The 21269-nt window shown below is 43.7% G+C and overlaps 1 protein-coding gene across 8 annotated transcripts in view; it reads right to left on the reverse strand.

Moving 5' to 3' along the window:
* pecam1a (platelet and endothelial cell adhesion molecule 1a) overlaps window positions 1-21269 on the reverse strand; it is an 80992-nt gene that overhangs the window by 15272 nt on the left and 44451 nt on the right. For 3 of the 8 annotated variants that reach the window (XM_068003929.1, XM_068003922.1, XM_068003927.1), the window contains 6 exons: window positions 17393-17497; window positions 17258-17279; window positions 16683-16723; window positions 12762-12821; window positions 8227-8268; window positions 5663-5725 (listed from right to left, as the gene is read on the reverse strand). In XM_068003929.1, coding sequence (XP_067860030.1) covers window positions 5663-5725; window positions 8227-8268; window positions 12762-12821; window positions 16683-16723; window positions 17258-17279; window positions 17393-17497 — 333 coding nt within the window. Of the gene's footprint in view, window positions 1-5662; window positions 5726-8226; window positions 8269-12761; window positions 12822-16682; window positions 16724-17257; window positions 17280-17392; window positions 17498-21269 lie in introns of those variants that run through there. The other 5 variants (XM_068003924.1, XM_068003925.1, XM_068003926.1 and 2 more) reach the window with 5 other exon arrangements.

Consider the following 21269-nt stretch of genomic DNA (forward strand, 5'->3'; position numbering starts at 1 on the left):
TGGCACCAAGGAGCCCTTGTAAAATTGAAGTCAATGGGAATCAGGGGGAAAACTCTCCAGTGGCTGGAGTCATACCTAGCACAAAGGAAGATCATAGAATCATAGAATCATAGAAGTTACAACATGGAAACAGGCCCTTCGGCCCAACATGTCCATGTCGCCCAGTTTATACCACTAAGCTAGTCCCAATTGCCTGCACTTGGCCCATATCCCTCGATACCCATCTTCCCCATGTAACTGTCCAAATGCTTTTTAAAAGACAAAATTGTACCCGCCTCGACTACTGCCTCTGGCAGCTCGTTCCAGACACTCACCACCCTTTGAGTGAAAAAATTGCCCCTCTGGATCCTTTTGTATCTCTCCCCTCTCACCTTAAATCTGTGCCCCCTCGTTATAGACTCCCCTACCTTTGGGAAAAGATTTTGACTATCGACCTTATCTATGCCCCTCATTATTTTATAGACTTCTATAAGATCACCCCTTAACCTCCTACTCTCCAGGGAAAAAAGTCCCAGTCTGTCTAACCTCTCCCTGTAAGTCAAACCATCAAGTCCCGGTAGCATCCTAGTAAATCTTTTCTGCACTCTTTCTAGTTTAATAATATCCTTTCTATAATAGGGTGACCAGAACTGTACACAGTACTCCAAGTGTGGCCTCACCAATGCCCTGTACAACTTCAACAAGACATCCCAACTCCTGCATTCAATGTTCTGACCAATGAAACCAAGCATGCTGAATGCCTTCTTCACCACCCTATCCACCTGTGACTCCACTTTCAAGGAGCTATGAATCTGTACTCCTAGATCTCTTTGTTCTATAACTCTCCCCAACGCCCTACCATTAACGGAGTAGGTCCTGGCCCGATTCGATCTACCAAAATGCATCACCTCACATTTATCTAAATTAAACTCCATCTGCCATTCATCGGCCCACTGGCCCAATTTATCAAGATCCCGTTGCAATCCTAGATAACCTTCTTCACTGTCCACAATGCCACCAATCTTGGTGTCATCTGCAAACTTACTAACCATGCCTCCTAAATTCTCATCCAAATCATTAATATAAATAACAAATAACAGCGGACCCAGCACCGATCCCTGAGGCACACCGCTGGACACAGGCATCCAGTTTGAAAAACAACCCTCGACAACCACCCTCTGTCTTCTGTCGTCAAGCCAATTTTGTATCCAATTGGCTACCTCACCTTGGATCCCATGAGATTTAACCTTATGTAACAACCTACCATGCGGTACCTTGTCAAATGCTTTGCTGAAGTCCATGTAGACCACGTCTACTGCACAGCTCTCATCTATCTTCTTGGTTACCCCTTCAAAAAACTCAATCAAATTCGTGAGACATGATTTTCCTCTCACAAAACCATGCTGACTGTTCCTAATTAGTCCCTGCCTCTCCAAATGCCTGTAGATCCTGTCCCTCAGAATACCCTCTAACAACTTACCCACTACAGATGTCAGGCTCACTGGTCTGTAGTTCCCAGGCTTTTCCCTGCCGCCCTTCTTAAACAAAGGCACAACATTTGCTACCCTCCAATCTTCAGGCACCTCACCTGTAGCGGTGGATGATTCAAATATCTCTGCTAGGGGACCCGCAATTTCCTCCCTAACCTCCCTTAACGTCCTGGGATACATTTCATCAGGTCCCGGAGATTTATCTACCTTGATGCGCGTTAAGACTTCCAGCACCTCCCTCTCTGTAATATGTACACTCCTCAAGACATCACTCTTTATTTCCCCAAGTTCCCTAACATCCATGCCTTTCTCAACCGTAAATACCGATGTGAAATATTCATTCAGGATCTCACCCATATCTTGTGGTTCCGCACATAGATGACCTTGTTGATCCTTAAGAGGCCCTACTCTCTCCCTAGTTACCCTTTTGCCCTTTATGTATTTGTAGAAGCTCTTTGGATTCACCTTTGCCTGATCTGCCAAAGCAATCTCATATCCCCTTTTTGCCCTCCTGATTTCTCTCTTAACTCTACTCCGGCAATCTCTATACTCTTCAAGGGATCCACTTGATCCCAGCTGCCTATGCATGTCATATGCCTCCTTCTTCTTTTTGACGAGTGCCTCAATCTCCCGAGTCATCCAAGGTTCCCTACTTCTACCAGCCTTGCCCTTCACTTTATAAGGAATGTGCTTACCCTGAACCCTGGTTAACACACTTTTGAAAGCCTCCCACTTACCAGACGTCCCTTTGCCTGCCAACAGACTCTCCCAATCAACTTCTGAAAGTTCCTGTCTAATACCATCAAAATTGGCCTTTCCCCAATTTAGAATTTTAACTTTTGGGCCAGACCTATCCTTCTCCATAGCTATCTTAAAACTAATGGAATTATGATCACTGGTCCCAAAGTGATCCCTACTAACACTTCTGTCACCTGCCCTTCCTTATTTCCCAAGAGGAGGTCAAGTTTTGCCCCCTCTCTAGTCGGGCCATCCACATACTGAATGAGAAATTCCTCCTGAATACACTCAACAAATTTCTCTCCATCCAAGCCCCTAATGCTATGGCTGTCCCAGTCAATGTTGGGAAAGTTAAAGTCCCCTACTATTACCACCCTAGTGGTTGTTGGAGGCCAATCATCTCAGCCCCAGGACATTGCTGCAGGAGTTCCTCAGGGCAGTGTCCTAGGCCCAACCATCTTCAGCTGCTTCATCAATGACCTTCCCTCCATCATAAGGTCAGAAATGGGGATGTTCGCTGATGATTGCACAGTGTTCAGTTCCATTCGCAACCCCTCAAATAATGAAGCAGTCCGAGCCCGCATGCAGCAAGACCTGGACAACATCCAGGCTTGGGCTGATAAGTGGCAAGTAACATTCGTGCCAGACAAGTGCCAGGCAATGACCATCTCCAACAAGAGAGAGTCTAACCACCTCCCCTTGACATTCAACGGCATTACCATTGCCGAATCCCCCTCCATCAACAACCTGGGGGTCACCATTGACCAGAAACTTAACTTGACCAGCCATATAAACACTGTGGCTACAAGAGCAGGTCAGAGGCTGGGTATTCTGCGGCGAGTGACTCACCTCCTGACTCCCCAAAGCCTTTCCACCATCTACAAGGAACAAGTCAGGAGTGTGATGGAATACTCTCCACTTGCCTGGATGAGTGCAGCTCCAACAACACTCAAGAAGCTCGACACCATTCAGGACAAAGGAGCCCGCTTGATTGGCACCCCATCCACCACCCTAAACATTCCCTCTCTTCACCACCGGCGTACAGTGGCTGCAGTGTGTACCATCCACAGGATGCACTGCAGCAACTCGCCAAGGCTTCTTCAATGGCACCTCCCAAACCCGCGACCTCTACTACCTAAAAGGACAAGAGCAGCAGGCACATGGGAACAACACCACCTGCACGTTCCCCTCCAAGTCACACACCATCCCGACTTGGAAATATATTGCCATTCCTTCATCGTCGCTGGGTCAAAATCCTGGAACTCCCTTCCAAACAGCACTGTGGGAGAACCTTCACCAGACGGACTGCAGCGGTTCAAGAAGATGGCTCACCACCACCTTCTCAAGGGCAATTAGGGATGAGCAATAAACGCTGGCCTTGCCAGCGACGCCCATATCCCATGAACGAATAAAAAAAAATCTGAACGTTTATAGAGTGGAGTCCCTTCCTGTTCATGAATGCAGTGATGATGGTTTAAAGAGTCCATATGGTCATCTGAGGCCTTGAACCTGTGGGATTCTTGCCACTCTGTAAAAATGCTAGGCCCTCTCCTGCTGCTGCTTTTTCTTTCAGCACAGGATGAATTCATTTGCCATTGCAAACAATGGGGGTGATTTTAACCCCCAAGAATGGGTGGGTTGGGGACGGGTGAGCAGTAAAAAATAGTTGACTTTTGGAGCGGGACTACATCTGGCTCCAACACTCCCATTTCTGGGTTTAACCCAGGCACATTAGGATGCACATGTGCAACAGTCCCGTCACCACTTAAAGCCAGCGGGCCAATACTTGAAGGGGCAATGTACCTCACTGTGATAGTTGAAGCACTTAACTTTTTGTGTATTAGAAATGTCAAACAAGTTTAACCTTACCTGTTCGGGTTTCCCATCGCTTCTGATTCACATCAGGTGAAAGCAGGCAGTGAGTGCCTTTATTGCACTGCTTGTGGGCCAGGAGAAGCAGAAATGTATCATCCAGGCCCAACAAGCTCACCTGATGTGAAGGAACCCCTGCGATTGGCCGATCCCCCTGGAGGCTGGACACACCCCGCCCGATGGTGGACCACCCCGATCTTCTCCAAGGCCCATCCGACGCATCCATGTCCCCCCATCTCCCTTCACACCTCCGATTTCTTCCACAGCCTACAATCTCTCTCTCCCTCCCGCCCCCCCCCCCCCCCTCTTCGATTTGTGGCTTCTTTCCCTCCTGACAAGCAGACAGCCTGACAATCTGGCTGCCTGGCGCACGGGAAACCCGGAAGCACGAATACTTACCTTCAGTTGAGTTGCAATCGCAGATTGTGATGCACTCATTCGGCTTCCAGATTCCCCATGCGAATATCTACGGAGCTCGATCATGCCCCATGCCTCAGTAACCCTGCTAGATGCTGGATACTGACTTCTTTGACAGATGTCACCTGTGGCACTTTAAAAGGAGCCACCAGCATAATAGTTTAAGGCGATAGTAACCTGTACCACTACAGGCAGAGCAGTTAATCCAGTGGATGGTTTGGAGGTTTTCTTGCAAGAAGCAACAGAGGTCCGCTACTGTCTCCCTGGTGAACAGTAATCTCCTGAGACTCAACTCCTCAGACACTTCTAGGAAACTTGATCTGTAAAAACATGACCTGCTATAGGTCCTTGTGTGCTGCACCCTCCTGCAATGCAGGTGTATGCGTCTCTGTTTCTACTGGTAGAATTCCACCTCTTCCTCCATCTCCCAGAGAGTCAGCTGAATACCCATGGTAACCCCACAGTGTAGTAAACTTGCTTAGGTGGCTGACTAGTTTGGGGTGGAGGAGTTACAAAATAAATGCCCCAAAATTCTCCACTCAAAATAAAAGCGAAGGTGACTAATTATGCAGACTATCACAAGGTAAAAAAGTTATCAAGGTCAAGGTGTAAACCTTTAAGTTCCAGTGGTTGTGTGCTAGCAGGTCTGCTCTCTGCTCCAACTTTTTATGGTGTACTGCAATGATGTTGCATAGCATTGAAAGTTCTACGGTCAAATAGACATGTGCCCCAACACATCCAAATGCAAACATTTATGAGGCTTGCAGCAAAGAATAATGAAGCCTATTCTGCCTCGAATTCAAACCCATTGAAAACTTTGTGTACGGAAGCTGGAAGGACACTAACCCTGGCTTTCTACTTACACTGTGCCTCAGGCTCACAAGAGCAAAATATCAGCCTTTTATTGTCTTCATTATTCTTGATTGGAAGTATGCAATCTTTAGATTGTATTGACATGAATTATTCAAGTTGTTGGGTGATCTATAGAAACAGTATTATAATAATTATTTAAGTTCTCACAAAACAGTAAAACACCCCTGGATGATTGAAGATGGAGTTGGGATTAACTCTGATGGGACAGCTCTTGTATACCAAGAATGTACAAAATGAAGTGTACTACAATATGTTTACAAATAAAATAGGGAACAATGATGATATGATATTACCGTTTCCTTTTGATGTCATGATGTTGGTGTAGTCCCCCTCATGATCCCTGTCAGAATCAGCTTCTGCAAATATATAACGTGTTATAAGAAATATGCTGGTACGAAGAATGCTTTTTGAATGCTTTGTAATGTGATAATTTAGCAGTTAAAGCACTGTGCTAAATCATCATGTTTTTCTTTTAGTCTAGTGACTGACTAACACCAAGACTGTGCAAGAGCCAATATTGGAAATAACAGTGTCAGACCATACCTGCCCAGTAACCCGAGAGGTGAAATATTGAGTTTCCATGCTGCCTGGATCCTTGACTGATGTTTGAATTTGGAGGTATCCAATAGGCTGGTGCCCTGGCTGGAACATTTTGTTAATGCAGAATACACTCACTGTGCATATTCTTTTGTCTGCTAGGTTTGGAGTAATGTTGCTAGAAGGCTCTGGGTGAGTCTGTTGCTCACACCATCCCAGATATGGCATTATTTTTCTTTCTCCCAAAATGGAACCTCCTACTTTTGTGTTACATACGAACATACGAATTAAGAGCAGGAATAGGCCATTCGGCCCCTCGAGCCTGCTTTGCCATTTGATAAGATCATGGCTGATCTGATTGTGACCTCAGCCCTACTTTCCCGACTACCTACTATAAGCTTTGACTCCCTTGTTAATCAGGAATCTATCTAACTCAGCCTTAAAAATATTCAATGACCCTGCCTCCACCGCTCTCTGGGGAAGGGAGTTCCACAGACTCACGACCATCTGAGAGGAAAAATTTCTCCTCATTTCCGTCTTAAATGGGAGACTCCTTATTTTTAAACTGTGGCTCCTAGTTCTAGTCTCTCCCACAAGGGGAACATCCTCTCAGCATCTACCCTTTCTAGTCCCCTCATGATCTTATGTGTTTCAAAACGATCACCTCTCAGTCTTCTAAATTCCAGTGTGTACAGGCCCAACTTGTCCAACCTTTCCTCATAAGATAACCCCCTCATTCCAGGAATCAGTCGAGAGAACCTTCTCTGAACCGCCTCCAAAGCAATTTAGTCCTTTCTTAAATAAGGAGACCAAAACTGCACACAATATTCTACACATCAGGCAGGTTGGGAATAGATAAACCTTGCTCACCTAATTTGGAAGGTGGATACAAATGATAGCACTGGGGCTGAAATCTATAAACTTCTGTGTAGCAGGTAATCAGCTAATGCTTGCCCTGCTGAACCAAAGAGGCAATGTCATTATGAGCGAAATATTTCGCAAGGACAAATTGAAAGATGGTCGCCCATGGCTGTTCTAGCACACCTCATTGCATCTGGCTGTTGAGTAGCATTGACAGAGAGTTGGAGCAATACAGCTGCATGGCTAGTGTATTTATAAAGCTCTAAGGAATGTTCCATGCATTCCACATGGTGCACTTTTAATAAATAATCCTGCTTGTACACAACAACTCTCTAATTTTAATGTTAATTTTACATAAGAAGCAAGACATTAAGAAAATTTTCCCTAAGAAGTAAAATAAATGAAATCATCTGTGAGCTACAAAGAGCTTTAGGGGTAACGGTGTTGATAATGACCATTTTTTTTGCCTCATTGTACTGCCCATCTTCAAAGCTTAACATTAAATTGGTGACAAATGTACCCTCTAGCAACATCATCATCTACAAGAGTATCAGTTATGTATTTTCCTGATGTTCAGTTTTCCTCTGTTGCTCTTTAATCCCACCACCACCCCCCACCAAAAATATCCTTGAGTAACATACATCAAACAAGAAATAATAAAGAATGACGGGCTTGCAACAAAAAGTTAAATATTTTCTGTTGCCTAAAAATTGTGGCACCAACTTAGTGTTCCATGGTTTTCTTTTCCACTAATGAAATCATTGAATAATATTTTTTTTCATATACTAGTAGTTATATTGAAAAGACTCCCATTAAAAACAGCTAATGCTATGATGAAGAACTCAAAATGAATATCTGATATTGAGACGAACTGAAAACGTCAGGGACAGGTATTGACAGCTTTGATTTGCTGCTTTGCAGATCAATATGGCTGCAGTTTTGTTGAGGCTGTACAAATATTGCCCATAGAATGCAACTGGTTGGGGTTGAATAACATACATTGTAATATGGTTTTTAAAAAATTTACTCGAGGGATGTGGAGCAACAATGGCAAGGCAGTATTCATTGTCTATCCACACTTGACCTAAAGACATTAAGGTGAACTTGTTGGATTTTTATGACAATCCAGCAGATTTCATGGTTATTTTTCTGGTGATTGCAATGGTGAGTTATGAATTCATGAGTCATGAATTCATAACCATTAGACTACTATACCTGTTAGTTTAGTGTGCTACATTTTTTCCTTGTTTGCTTTCATAGATCAGCAAGCTATTTCTCATTCTCTTCTCTGAAATTTAAACTGTTCTTGTACACCTCCATTATGAAATTAAATGCATTGGTAGAGTCCATTACAGTGTAAATTGTACACTGTTTGGAAATAGAGGACTAAGTGAATACAGCTGACTTTCCTCATTCCATAATTTCTAAAGCTCTTACAACTGTAAATGTGATTTATTACCTTCCTCTTGTATCAGTGTGTCAGAATCTGCTCGGTTGAGTCCTGCAAACATAGAATTTCAGTCAGTATGATGAAAAGAACGTTGAAACTGAGATTCACAATCATTCAAGTTCAATGCCAATTACTGTCTTTTGAAAAAAAATTCTTCTCTGAATGCAGGAGATTCCACAAGGACATTGAGAGGTCAGTGAAATAGGGAGATAGGTGGCAAATGTAGTTCAATGCAGAGAAATGTGATGTAATAGATTTTGGAGTTAAGAACAGTGAAGGAAGTATTCCCTAAATGGGAAGATTGTTAACAGAATAGAGGAACAGAAAAATCTAGTGGTTCAGGTACACAGATCTTTAAAGGTGGAGGTGCAGATAGAAAAGCAAGTGGGAAGCTGTGTCTTAAAAATGGGGCAGTGAATATAAATGCGAAGAAATTATGTTAAATTTTCAAGACATTGGTTAGGCTATAATGGCATATGGTTCTGGGCAACCCATTGTAGGAGTGACATTAGGTCCAAAAGACACAGCACAGATTCACAAGAATGTTAACAAGAATGAAGAAATGAACAGGAAATTGGAGCTTTTTCACTGGAATAAAGAAGGTTAAGGGGGATCAAATAGAGGCTTTCATTATGTAATGACTGCATTGCTGGACGGTGGCTTGAGCCATCTGCTGATGTGACAATTTTTATTACTTAGAATCATTGAATCATAGAGAGGTTACAGCATGGAAGGAGGCCATTCGGCCCATTGAGTCCGAGCTGGCTCTATGCAAGAGCAATCCAGCTAATCCCACTCCCCCGCCCTATCACCATAGCCCTGGAAATGTTTTCCTTTCAAGTAATTATCCAGTTCCCTTTTGAAAGCCATGATTAAATCTGCCTCCACCACCCATCCATGGCAGTGGATTCCAGATCCTAACCATTTGTTGCGTAAAAAAGTTTATCCTCGTGTCACCTTTGGTTCTTTTGCCAATCACCTTAAATCTATGTCCTCTGGTTTTTGACCCTTCCGCCAATGGGAACAGTTTCTCTCTATCTATTCTGTCTAGACCCCTCATGATTTTAAATACCTCTATCAAATCTCCTCGCAACCTTCTCTGTTCCAAGGAGAACAACCCCACCTTCTCCAGTCTATCCACGTAATTAAAGTCCCTGATCCCTGGAATCATTCTAGTAAATCTCTTCTGGACTCTCTCTAAGGCCTTCACATCTTTCCTAAAGTGCGGTGCCCAGAATTGGATACAATACTCCTGTTGTGGTCAAACCAGTGTTTTATAAAGGTTCATCATGACTTCCCTGCTTCTGTACTCTATGCCTCTATTTATAAAGCCCAGGATCCCGTATGCTTTTTAACCACTTTCTCAACCTGCCCTGCCACTTTCAACGATTTGTGTACATATACCCCCAGATCTCTCTGTTCCTTTATCCCTTTTATAATTGTGCCCTCTAGTTTATATTGTCTCTCCTCGTTCTTCTTACCGAAGTGTATCACTTCACATTTTTCTGCGTTAAATTTCATCTGCCATGTGTCCGCCCACTCCACCAGCCTGTCTATATCCTCTTGAAGTCTATCACTATCCTCCTCACTGTTTACTACACTTACAAGTTTTGTATCATCTGCAAATTTTGAAATTCTGGCCTGTACACCCAAGTCCAGGTCATTAATATATATCAAGAAAATCAGTGGTCCTAGTACTGACCTCTGGGGAACACCACTGTACACCTCCCTCCAATCTGAAAAACAACGGTTCACCACCACTCTCTGCTTCCTGTTACTTAGCCAATTTTGTATCCATGCTGTTACTGCCCCCTTTATTCCATGGGCTTCAATCTCGATGACAAGCCTATTATGCGGCACTTTATCAAATGCCTTTTGAAAGTCTATTTACAGCACATCAACCGCATTGCCCTCATCGACCCTCTCTGTTACCTCATCAAAAAACTCTATCAGGTTAGTTAAACACGATTTGCCTTTAACAAATCCATGCTGGCTTTCCTAATCAATCCACACATGTCCAAGTGACTGCTAATTCTGACCCGGATTATTGTTTCTAAAAGTTTCCCCACCACCGAGGTTAAATTGACTGGCCTGTAGTTGCTGGGTTTATCCTTGCACCCTTTTTTGAACAAGGGTGTAACATTTGCAATTCTCCAGTCCTCTGGCACCACCCCCATATCTAAGGATGTTTGGAAGATTATGGCCAGTACCTCTGCAATTTCCACCCTTACTTCCCTTAGCAACCTAGGATGCATCCCATCCGGACCAGGTGACTAGTCTACTTTTAAGTACAGCTAGCCTTTCTAGTACTTCCTCTTTACCAATTATTAGCCCATCCAGTATCTCAACTACATCTTCCTTTACTGAGACTCTGGCAGCATCTTCTTCCTTGGTAAAGACAAATGCAAAGTACTAATTTAGTATCTCGGCCATCCCCTCTGCCTCCATGAGTAGATCTCCTTTTTGGTCCCTGATTGGCCCACCCCTCCTCTTACTACCCGCTTACTGTTTACATGCCTATAGAAGACTTTTGGATTCCCTTTTATGTTTGCCACCAGTCTATTCTCATACTCTCTCTTTGCCCCTCTTATTTCCTTTTTCATTTCCCCTCTGAACTTTCTATATTCAGCCTGGTTCTCAATTGCATTATCAGCCTGACATCTGTCATATGCCCCTTTTTTCTGCTTCATCTTACTCTCTATCTCTTTTGTCATCCAGGGAGCTCTGGCTTTAATTGCCCTATCTTTCTCCCTCGTGCGAATGTTCCTAGACTGTACCTGAACGATGATCTCCTTAAAGGCTGCCCATTGTTCAATTACAGTTTTGCCTGCCAATCTTTGATTCCAGTTTACCCGGGTCAGATCAGTTCTCATCCGAATTGAGTATTTTTACTTTAGAGTGGTCCATGTCCTTTTCCATAGCCATTCTAAACCTTCTGATACTATGATCACTGTTCCCTAAATGATCCTGCACTGACACTTGCTCCAGTTGGTCCGCCTCATTCCCCAGAACCAAGTCCAGCAATGCCTCCTTCCTCGTTGGGCCAGAAACGTACTGGTCAAGAAAGTTCTCCTGAACACACTTCAAAAATTCCTCCCCCTCTTTGCTTCTTATATTATTATTATCCCAGTCTATATTAGGATAGTTGAAGTCCCCTGTTACCACTACTCTATGGCTTTTGCAACTGCTGTAACTTCCCTGCAAATTTGCACCTCTATCTCCTTCCTACTAGTTGGTGGCCTGTAGAATACACCCAGTAGTATAATGGCACCTCTATTGTTTCTTAACTCTAACCAAATAGATTCTGTCCTTGACTCTTCCAGGACATCCTCTCTCTCCAGCGCTGCAATATTCTCCTTAATCAATACTGCCACCCTCCCTCCTTTCTTCCCTTCCCTATCTTTCCTGAACACCTTGTATCCAGGAATATTTAGTACCCAATTCTGCCCTTTTTTGAGCCAGATCTCCGTTATCGCCACAACTTCATTCATCCAAGGGTGAAAAAAAATTCCATTCATGTTATCACACTGCATGTTCATAGTGTGCTTGTATTTATATAGCACCTTTTACATAAAAAACTACCCCAAAGCGCTTCACAGAAAATGCATGTCAAACCAAAAAGTAGAAATTAGGAGAGTATTTTGAAGAGTTGAGTTTTATGGAGTGTCTGAAAAGAGGAGAGGCGGAGGAGTTTAGGGATGAATTCCGGAGTATGGGGCCTAGCTGGCTGAATGCACAGCTGCCAGTGATGAGGCGAAAGGCGGAGGGAAGCGGAGTCAGAGAAGCAGGTTTGGGGGGGGTGGAGGTTTGGGGAAGGGTTGTCGGGTTTGAGGAGGTTACAGAGATAGGGAGGGGCAAGGCCATGAAGAGATTTAAATACAAAATGAAAATTTTATATTTGAAGTGTTGGTGGGTGCCCCATTTTCCACACCCTCCTTGCTAGATAACTGCCTTTATCGCATTGAAAAGATTGTGCAATTTCTAGGCTATGGTCTTTTTGATCCTTGGGCTATCTATATTTCTATCCTTTTTGCTGGTGGTAAGTTGAAATCTGTTATCCCAGTTATACGGCACTTTGGAACTAGAATACCGCACAAAGCAGCTGAAATCCAGTCTCTAATGCATAGTATAACATCAAGAAATTGTCCATGAGTGAGCGCAATTGAGAAAAAAAAATTCAGCTTGCCGAGCACATGTTTGCAGTCTGGCTATGAGCTAGCATTGGACTTGAATAGGCTGTGTGAGGGCATCATTAGGTTGCTGTGAAATGTGTTCTGGAGTGAACTGTGTATGTATGGCAACATTTTTGAACATTTTTTTGACTTTTTCAATATACATTTGTAGATTCGATGTCAGAAAGTGAATAGAAATCTGAACTCACCGGAACTGGTTATAAGTATTCTGCGTAATTTTAAGTTCTTTTTTTCTTTCACCAGATTGAACAATGGTCATTAACACACTTATATGTTTACTCACCAGCAAAAAGTGATTTTACAAAATCTATTATCGTGAGGAAGTTATGAGCAGCTTTTTGTGTTTCTTACTTGGGTGTGTCATTTTTCTAACTTTACTATAAATGTCCTCTACATTTTCTTTCAGAGATCCTAGAAATAAGAAGCAAATATTTTAGAGTTTTTGAAGGGCAACGGTGTTTGTACAATAAAATCACTCTCAGTCATTTCTACGCAATGAAATTATAAAATTACTAGATTGATCATATTCAGTGAATTTTTAAACTTTTGCTTCCCACACAGCCCTGCCAATTTTGCTACATGTCTTTATATTATAATACTCCTTTGTGCACATATTGTATGACTAACACTGTGTAAAATTAATAGTTCTGTATCACAGAATAGGAAGCTGCAGGGTTATGCTCACAATTTTCCACACAGATTTCCTTGTCCGTTACACTCAGTGCGTGTCACAGAGCATAATGGATGGGAAAACTGGCCAGAGAGCTGTGATGACTTGTCTCTGTTAATTTCAACTTGGCACATATTGTGCTGGACCTGGGGACGAGAACAGGAAATATTCAAAGGACTGGCGCACCTTTTTCTGGCCTTTACACCATTGTGGTGGTAGATCATCATCATACATTATATGTAATGTGTTGGGGGATCAGCTCCAGGCAAAAGTTCATGTAATGGGCATAGAAAGAAGATTATATGAACAGATTTCAGGCCATTTCTGCTCCTTTTTTCTTAAGTTTTTTTTTTCCTATCACCTAAGCTTTCATAAGCTTTTGTGTAGTTCAGCTCCATTAGTGCCACCAATGGTTTTGCCAGTGAGAATGCTCATATAGATGAGTTTTGTGGAGGAGGAAAAGGAAGACCAGCGGATGCCAGGCAGATCAGACTGTGCCAGAGGCATTCTGTGCCCACTCACTGGCACCCATACACCTGCATCTTAGAAGGAGATGCAGATTTTTTTTTATTCGTTCATGGGATGTGGGTATCACTGGCAAGTCAGCATTTATTGCCCATCCCTAATTGCCCATGAGAAGGTGCTGGTGAGCCGCTGCAGTCCGTGTGGCGAAGGTTCTCCCACAGTGCTGTTAGGTAGGGAGTTCCAGGATTTTGACCCAGTGATGATGAAGGAACAGCAATATATTTCCAAGTGAGATTTGCACCAAGTTTTATCCATTTAGAAATGATTTAGTGCATGGAAATCAGTCCCAGTAAAAATTTAATGGCCCAGAATTTGCTGGAGCAGGGCATCTCATGGTGTGCTCAAAAATTATTTGCGCTGCAAATTGTTGGAATGCGAGCTGATAACTGTCAATGGGCATCTGGGACCTCAATGAATGATGGGACCACAATCTATCTCCTTAACCAATGAGATTTAAGGATAGAGGAAGAAACCAAGGACCGATGGAGAAGGAAATAGGGTGAATTAGAGTCGAATTAGATACAGAAAGAGAAATAAAGGGCTCGATTTTTGGACGTCCGAGCCAGCGGGTTCGTGGCCGGGGGGTGCTCTGAAAATCGGGGATTCCCGGGGCGGGTCCGGAGCCCGTCTCCAACCCACCCACTTCCGGGTGCTTAGATGCGCGCACAGCCCTCGCATGCAGGACCCAGGATCCCACTTAAGGCGATTAATGTGATAGTTCAGGTTGTTAGCAGACCTGATTTGTAGGATATTTTAGGAGGGGTGGGATTTTCATCTCAACTGAGCGTGTTTCCCCTACTGGGGGAAACACTCCCAGTTGAAATGGATGTGTTGCAGCCACCAGCCTGTGGCAGCTGCAAAGGTCCATTTGACAGGTTGAGGGGGAGACCCTCACTCATTGCAGGAGGCCACTCTGTCACTTTGGACAAAGTTTGGCCTCCACCACCCTCCTCCTAACAATAAAATTCACCAACTTGGAACCTCAACCCCGGTGTGCAGACACATTTACCTACCTTGCGGACCCCCTCAAACGTACATCTTCCAGATGGGGGCCACCATAGCTGCAGTCACGACCTTCTCGGAGGACGAACAGCATCACCAGCCTCGCCAGCCACGGCGTCCACCTCTGACACGTGGAGCTCCACAACACAGTGCTGTGACACATCCACCTGCACAGCAGGAGGGAGGGCAACCGCAGAGAGAGATGCGTCGCAGAAGGCACTACCCTTGCCACAGGGTCTACAGACCGAGGCTCAGTTTCCTGGACCTCTCTGCGCAGCAGTGCACACGGAGGCTTAGAATCACTTGACGTAGTCGTGGACATCTGCAGATCTCCTTCATGCCGAGCTGCTCCCGGCTGGCCCGAGCACCATCTTCTTACCTGTCGCTGTCAAAGTCACCACTGCCCTCAACAACTTCTCCTCCGCATCCTTCCAGGGTGCCACCGGGGACATCGCCGACGTCTCTCAGTCGTCTGCACAAAAGAGCCCTGCAAATACACCTACACCCATTCTGCAGTGACACAATGGGTGGCAGCAGTTGTGGGTCTTCATGGTGATCCTCAGGAAAGGGCATTATTGCACAAACCAGACAAGATTTGCAAAGACGTGGCAGTAGTGGTGACAATATAATATGTAATGTGAGTTGATCAGAAATCAAATATAAGTAAAAACCATGACAAACCCTCAAACACCCTTGTGCATCCCACGACACGTTTGCCTTATGCTTCCTATTGCACATATGTGATGCATGCCCTGTGGCTGCAGCACAGGTAGTGGCAGGTTGGATGAGGCTGACTATGAAAGAGATGCATGAGAGGGCGAGTATGAGACAGAGCCATGAGATTGTATGAGGATTGGGTTGAGTGGTAGTGGTGGGATGAGTACTGGCGAGGTGAGTAAGTGCAGGTAAGATGAGGATGAGCTTTGAGTGGGTGTGAGGACTGATGTGATAGAGTAGTGTTGGCAGTGCAGAAGGAGATGTGGGGTGGGGGCGGTGATGTGGTAGACGGAATGTAGAGGAATGAGTAAGTGTACTAACTTCAGCTGACCTACTTAGGTCATTGAAGCGCCTCCTGCACTGTATGCAGGTGGGCGATATGTTGGTGCCGCTGGTGACCTCCTCTGCCACCTCGAGCCAGGCCTTCTTGGTGGCAGAGGCAGGCCACTTCCTCCCGCCCGCCGGGGAGAAGATCTCTGTCCTCCCCCTCCTCCTCACCCCATCCAGTAGGACCTGGAGTGAAGCATCATTAAACCTGGGAGCAGCCTTCCCCCTGGGCTGCTCCATGCTGTAATTTTGGCTCCTTTCTGCAGCATCAGTCAGTGGAGGACTGCCCCTTTAAATAGGGCTCCTCCAGCTGACAGCCTATGATGCGGGTGCACAGTCCGCCCGCTGCTCAGCTTTCCAGCGCGAAACCCGGAAGCCAAGGTAAGTGCCTTCAATTAGGCTGCGTGCGGAGCACCCTGAATTCACTGAGCGCGTTACCCACGCGCCCAGTCGACCCCCCCGCTGCCAACCCGCCTCCCTCCTAATATCGAGCCCAAAGAGAGAGAAAAAAAAGAGACAGAAAGGGAAAGTAAGAAAAAAATTAAAAATTTTAAAAGCCTCTAGGAACAATTTACTACCCGTAGGAGTGAGACTCTACAGTTTCAATTGTTCCCTTTCTGGGCCTTCGAGGTTGAATGGCATTGCAGAAACAAAAATCTCGACATTAAAAGGGTCCTTACGTTGTTAAATACGAGCCCTAACTTTCTGTGGCGAGTTTAATTTGTTTTAACAGCACAAATGCAGCAATTTCTTGAATCGCACGAGGAGGTTGATGGCGCACTCCGGTTTTTGCGAGGCTAACGGCGGTGCGGCGCAAATTGTCCATCAATTTGTAGCAATTCAGAACTCACGGTATATCTCTTCCTCAAAGCAAATTGTTGCTTTTTACACATTAATAACGGTGTGCGTATTAAACTGTGAGCCAATGTAACACAACTTGCATTTATATTAGCACCTTTAACATAGAAAAAGCCCCACGCTCTTTATTAATATCATATTACAGTGTTACATGAACAAGAAAATAGGTTTACCTTGGCTATGTTGCAAGGGCCCTCTCTGATGTGTTTTAGAGCTGTAATTAAATTTAAAAAATGAAAGATAACAGCTCATATTTGTTAAACTGCTTATAAATCCACTGCTGTTCAAGAAAATCCCTAATTCTTATCATTAAAAACTAAATACGTTCTTTACTTAATATGTGCAAACCTAAAAAAATATAAAATTGAATCAACTTATTACACTAATATTGATCAAAGATAGACTACTGGCTCTATGTCTCAATTTTTTCTATGTAAATTATTTTTCTGCTCTTACTGTTAATGAACTGCTCTGAAGATGGTCATGAGTTGGATATCTGCTATACCATTTTCATTTTCTGGTAAACTCATGACATCATTCATTGGAACATTTCACTTGGAGTAAGGGAGCAATGTAACTTTTAGCAATACTGCAATAGCACAGATTTACTTTGCTTCTTTGGACAACATGTAGAATTGTGCTTGTGTATTACTCTTGTTACTTTGTTATTCAAAAAAGCAAAAAGACAGACATTTGTTTGAATAAGTAATTAGACAACAAGGTTCTCTGACTGATTAAAAAATCCTACCTTTTATCCTCTTGGTTTTTGACTGTTGGTAGAAAATGTTTTAAACGATAAAAATAAATATTAAACCACCAAGTTAGCAAAATATTTCAAATAATGATGAGCCATGAATGTAACCATACAAAGAGACACACTCACCTCTATTATTCTTGTAGCAAAATGTAAGATATAGAGTTAATATTGCTGCTGATACCGCCAGCAGTAATATTACTATTACTGTAATATAAATCCACCTCCGAGTATCTGGAGGGAAAGAAAGATGTTTTATTTCACAAGCTTTTAATAGCTATTGTTCTGCTCCTTGTCACAATAATAAAACGTATCTGTGTTAACTTTGGAGGAGAGTATATGTGAAGAAAGTATTGTATGTTGGTTCTTTTCTCTCAGTGTTACGATCTAACAATTACAGATATAATTATTTTACACAATTTCATATTACTATTTGTTCTATTCATTATTAAATGAAGGTAAAGCTGATATATTTTTCAAAAAGGTTGAATATTAGGTGGCAGCTGCAATGAGGACAGATGCCTCACCAAGTTGACCCTGGGAGCTATTCAGTGAGCTAAAAGACTTGGAGCAATCGTGTTGGTATATTAGCAAGAAAGATCATAATTTTGCCATGGCTTAACAAATAGTCCAACTACTGTGCTTCTGTAAGTACCACCACTGTCCAAAACAGTTGGGAAAGTCCCAACTAACATTCATCTCGTTAATTTTTACATCAACAGCCCACTCCCCATCGTAAAGCCAGGTCTCCAGCTCTGCTTAAAATTACTCTCCCAAGCTCTGATTATCTTGCTCCTGAGCTCTGATTATGTCCCTGGCTTTGGTTAAATTCTCCCTCCTCAGCTCTTAAAGTCCCACTCTCTGATAAAGCCTGCTTCCTGGGTTTAATTAAATTTCTCATTCTTAAAGTCCTCCTTTGTGGTTCTGATTATATTCCACTCCCAGCTCTGCTGATGCCTCCCTCCTCAGTTCTGATTAAAGTTCTTCTTCCCTGCTCCCTGCTCTTCTCCATTCTATCCCACACACAGCTCCTATACTGTATAAAGTAGAAGGAAAAATAAAACTTTTGAGAGGCAAAGAGGAGAAAGATGTGTGAAAGAGGAGGAAAAAGCAAAGTGAAATGTACAGAGAGCGAATTACAAATTGAAGAAAAAGATGGAAATGAGGTGAGAGAAAAGTGAGCAGAGGGAGAGGGATGATAGGGAGGGTAGGGATTTACAAAACTATATGAAATGCTTTGAGATGTTTCCGAGAGACATCATAATGTGGTCTATAAATGCAAGTCTTTTTAAAACGCAAATATGTCTGCATTTTTAGGAGAGAAGGGGAGAAAATTGAGAGGCAAATACTGAAAGTAAGGGCATCCAATATCTACTCTTGACCATGAAATCTGTATTTCTGTTCTACACTTGACTGACATATGCTCTCCTATTTCCTGCTGAAGGATCCGGAGGCCTGCCACGGAGTAGAATGACCGGTAGCCTCTCTGTTGCTGAACTTTTCAAATTTTTATTTTTTTAAAAAGTGTCTTAGCCTGTGTAATCAATCGCCCTGGGATCAATTGCACAGGCTAAGGCGACTCCTTTAATTTTTAATTCTCTTTGCCACTATAGCAACGCAGTACACCAGGAATGCACAGGCCTTCCTAATTCTCAACACTGCTAGGGTGCAAATCATAGAAAGGTTACAGCATGGAAGGAGGCCTTTCGGCCCATAGAGTTTGCGCCGGCTCTATGCAAGAGCAATCCAGCTAGTCCCATTCCCCCGCCCTATCCCCATATCCCTGCAAATTTTTTCTTTTCAGGTACTTATCCAGTTCCCTTTTGAAAGCCATGATTGAATCTGCTTCCACCACCCCCTCGGGCAGTGCATTCCAGATCCTAATCACATGCTGTGTAAAAAAACTTTTCCTCATGTCACCTTCGGTTCTTTTGCCAATCACCTTAAATCTATGTCCTCTGGTTCTTGACCCTTTCACCAATTGGAACAGTTTCTCTCTATCTACTCTATCTGGACCCTTCATGATTTTGAATACCTCTATCAAATCTCCTCGCAACCGTTTCTATTCCAAAGAGAACATCTCCAGCTTCTCCAGTCTTTCCACGTAACTAAAGTCCCTCATCCCTGGAATCATTCTAGTAAATCTCTTCTGCACCTTCTCTAAGGCCGTCACATCTTTCCTAAAGTGCGGGTGCCCAGAACGGGACACAATACTTCATTTGTGGTGGAACCAGTGTTTTATAAAGGTTCATCATGACTTCCTTGCTTTTGTACTCTATGCTTTATTTATAAAGCCCAGGATCCCGTATGCTTTTTTAACCACTTTCTCAACCTGCCCTGCCACCTTGCTAAACCTTCAACGATTTGTGCACATATACCCCCAGATCTCTCTGTTCCTGTACCCCTTTTAGAGTTGTGCCCTCTAGTTTATATTGCCTCTCCTCGTTCTTCCTACCAAAATGTATCACTTCGCATTTTTCTGCGTTAAATTTCATCTGCCACATGTCTGTCCATACCACCAGCCTGTTATATCCTCTTGAAGTCTATCACTATCCTCCTCACTGTTTACTACCCTTCCAAGTTTTGTGTCATCTGAAAATTTTGAAACTGTGGCCTATACATCCAAGTCCAAGTCATTAATATATATCAAGAAAAGCAGTGGTCCCAGTGGGGAACACCACTGTATACCTCCCTCCAGTCCGAAAAACAACCGTTCACCACTATTCTCTGTTTCTTGTCACTTAGCCAATTCTGTATCCATGTTGCTACTGCCCCCTTTATTCCATGGGCAGCAATCTTGATCATAAGCCTACCGTGCGGCACTTTATCAAACACCTTTTGAAAGTCCATATACACAACTGCATTGTCCTCATCTACCCTCTCTGTTACCTCATCAAAAAACTCTATCAGGTTAGTTAAACACAATTTACTTTTAACAAATCCGTGCTGGCTCTCCCTAATCAATCCGTACTTGTCCAAGTGACTGTTAATTCTGTCCCGGATTATCGTTTCTAACGTTTCTAAATGATGGGAAACATGTCAGATGATATATTTCTGTTGTTTGCATAGTATTACCAGATGATTGCTCATATATGGGCGGATATATTGTATGTCCCCCCATCACCTCGAGTGGAAAATTCTAGAAGTGGCAGGGTAGAGTGGCATTTTCTGCACCAATCCTCTGGAGTTACTTAAACGGAAAATGTAGGCCTATGTTGTAGCTATTTATCTATTCATTTAAACTGAAACAAACCTTTCTTTATTTTATTTTAATTTTCACCCATTTTTCTCACTTCCTCACCTGAAGGCAGTGACTAAGACTGGGATTTGCTTCCTCAGGTACTGATACCTTGCTCAAGCGGGCCTTCTTCATGTTTGAGTCTGGACAGCAAGGGAATATCGTCGGGTTATTTAGAAGTGGAAGGGATTACAACTGCGCCTGACAGTAACCTCACCTGAGGTCCATCCATGTTTGGAGTTTCCCACATGGGGCACTGAATAGACATCAGGAGCATGGTTTTCGCTTGGAGCCGGGAACCCAGCGCGTGGGTAGATACTCGCATGGGGAACATGGAAGTCAAGAGATTGCATCGCATTCTGTGATCACAGCTCAATTGAAGGTAAGTATTTGTGCTTCCGGGTTTCCTACGCGCCAAGCAGCCAGATTGACAGGCTGGCTGCCTGTCGGGAAGGAAAGGAGCCACAAATCGGAGAGGAGGGAGGGAGAGAGAGATCTTGGGTGGGTGGAGAGACGTCAACAGCAACAGATGGGCCTTGGAGAAGATCGGGGGTGGTGGGGGGCGTGGTACCATCGGGTGGGGGTGGGTCCACCATTGGGAGGGTGGGGGCGGGATCCACCATCAGGAGGAGGGGGGGTTCCTGTCACACCAGATGAGCTTCTTGGGCCTGGATGAAGCATTCCAGCTCATCCTGACCCACAAGCAGTGCAATAAAAGCACTCACCTCATGGATCCGGCCCTTCTTGCCTGCTTTCACCTGACGTGAA

The sequence above is a fragment of the Heptranchias perlo genome, chromosome 23 (assembly GCF_035084215.1).
Source record: "Heptranchias perlo isolate sHepPer1 chromosome 23, sHepPer1.hap1, whole genome shotgun sequence".
NCBI classification, from domain to species: Eukaryota; Metazoa; Chordata; class Chondrichthyes; order Hexanchiformes; family Hexanchidae; genus Heptranchias; species Heptranchias perlo.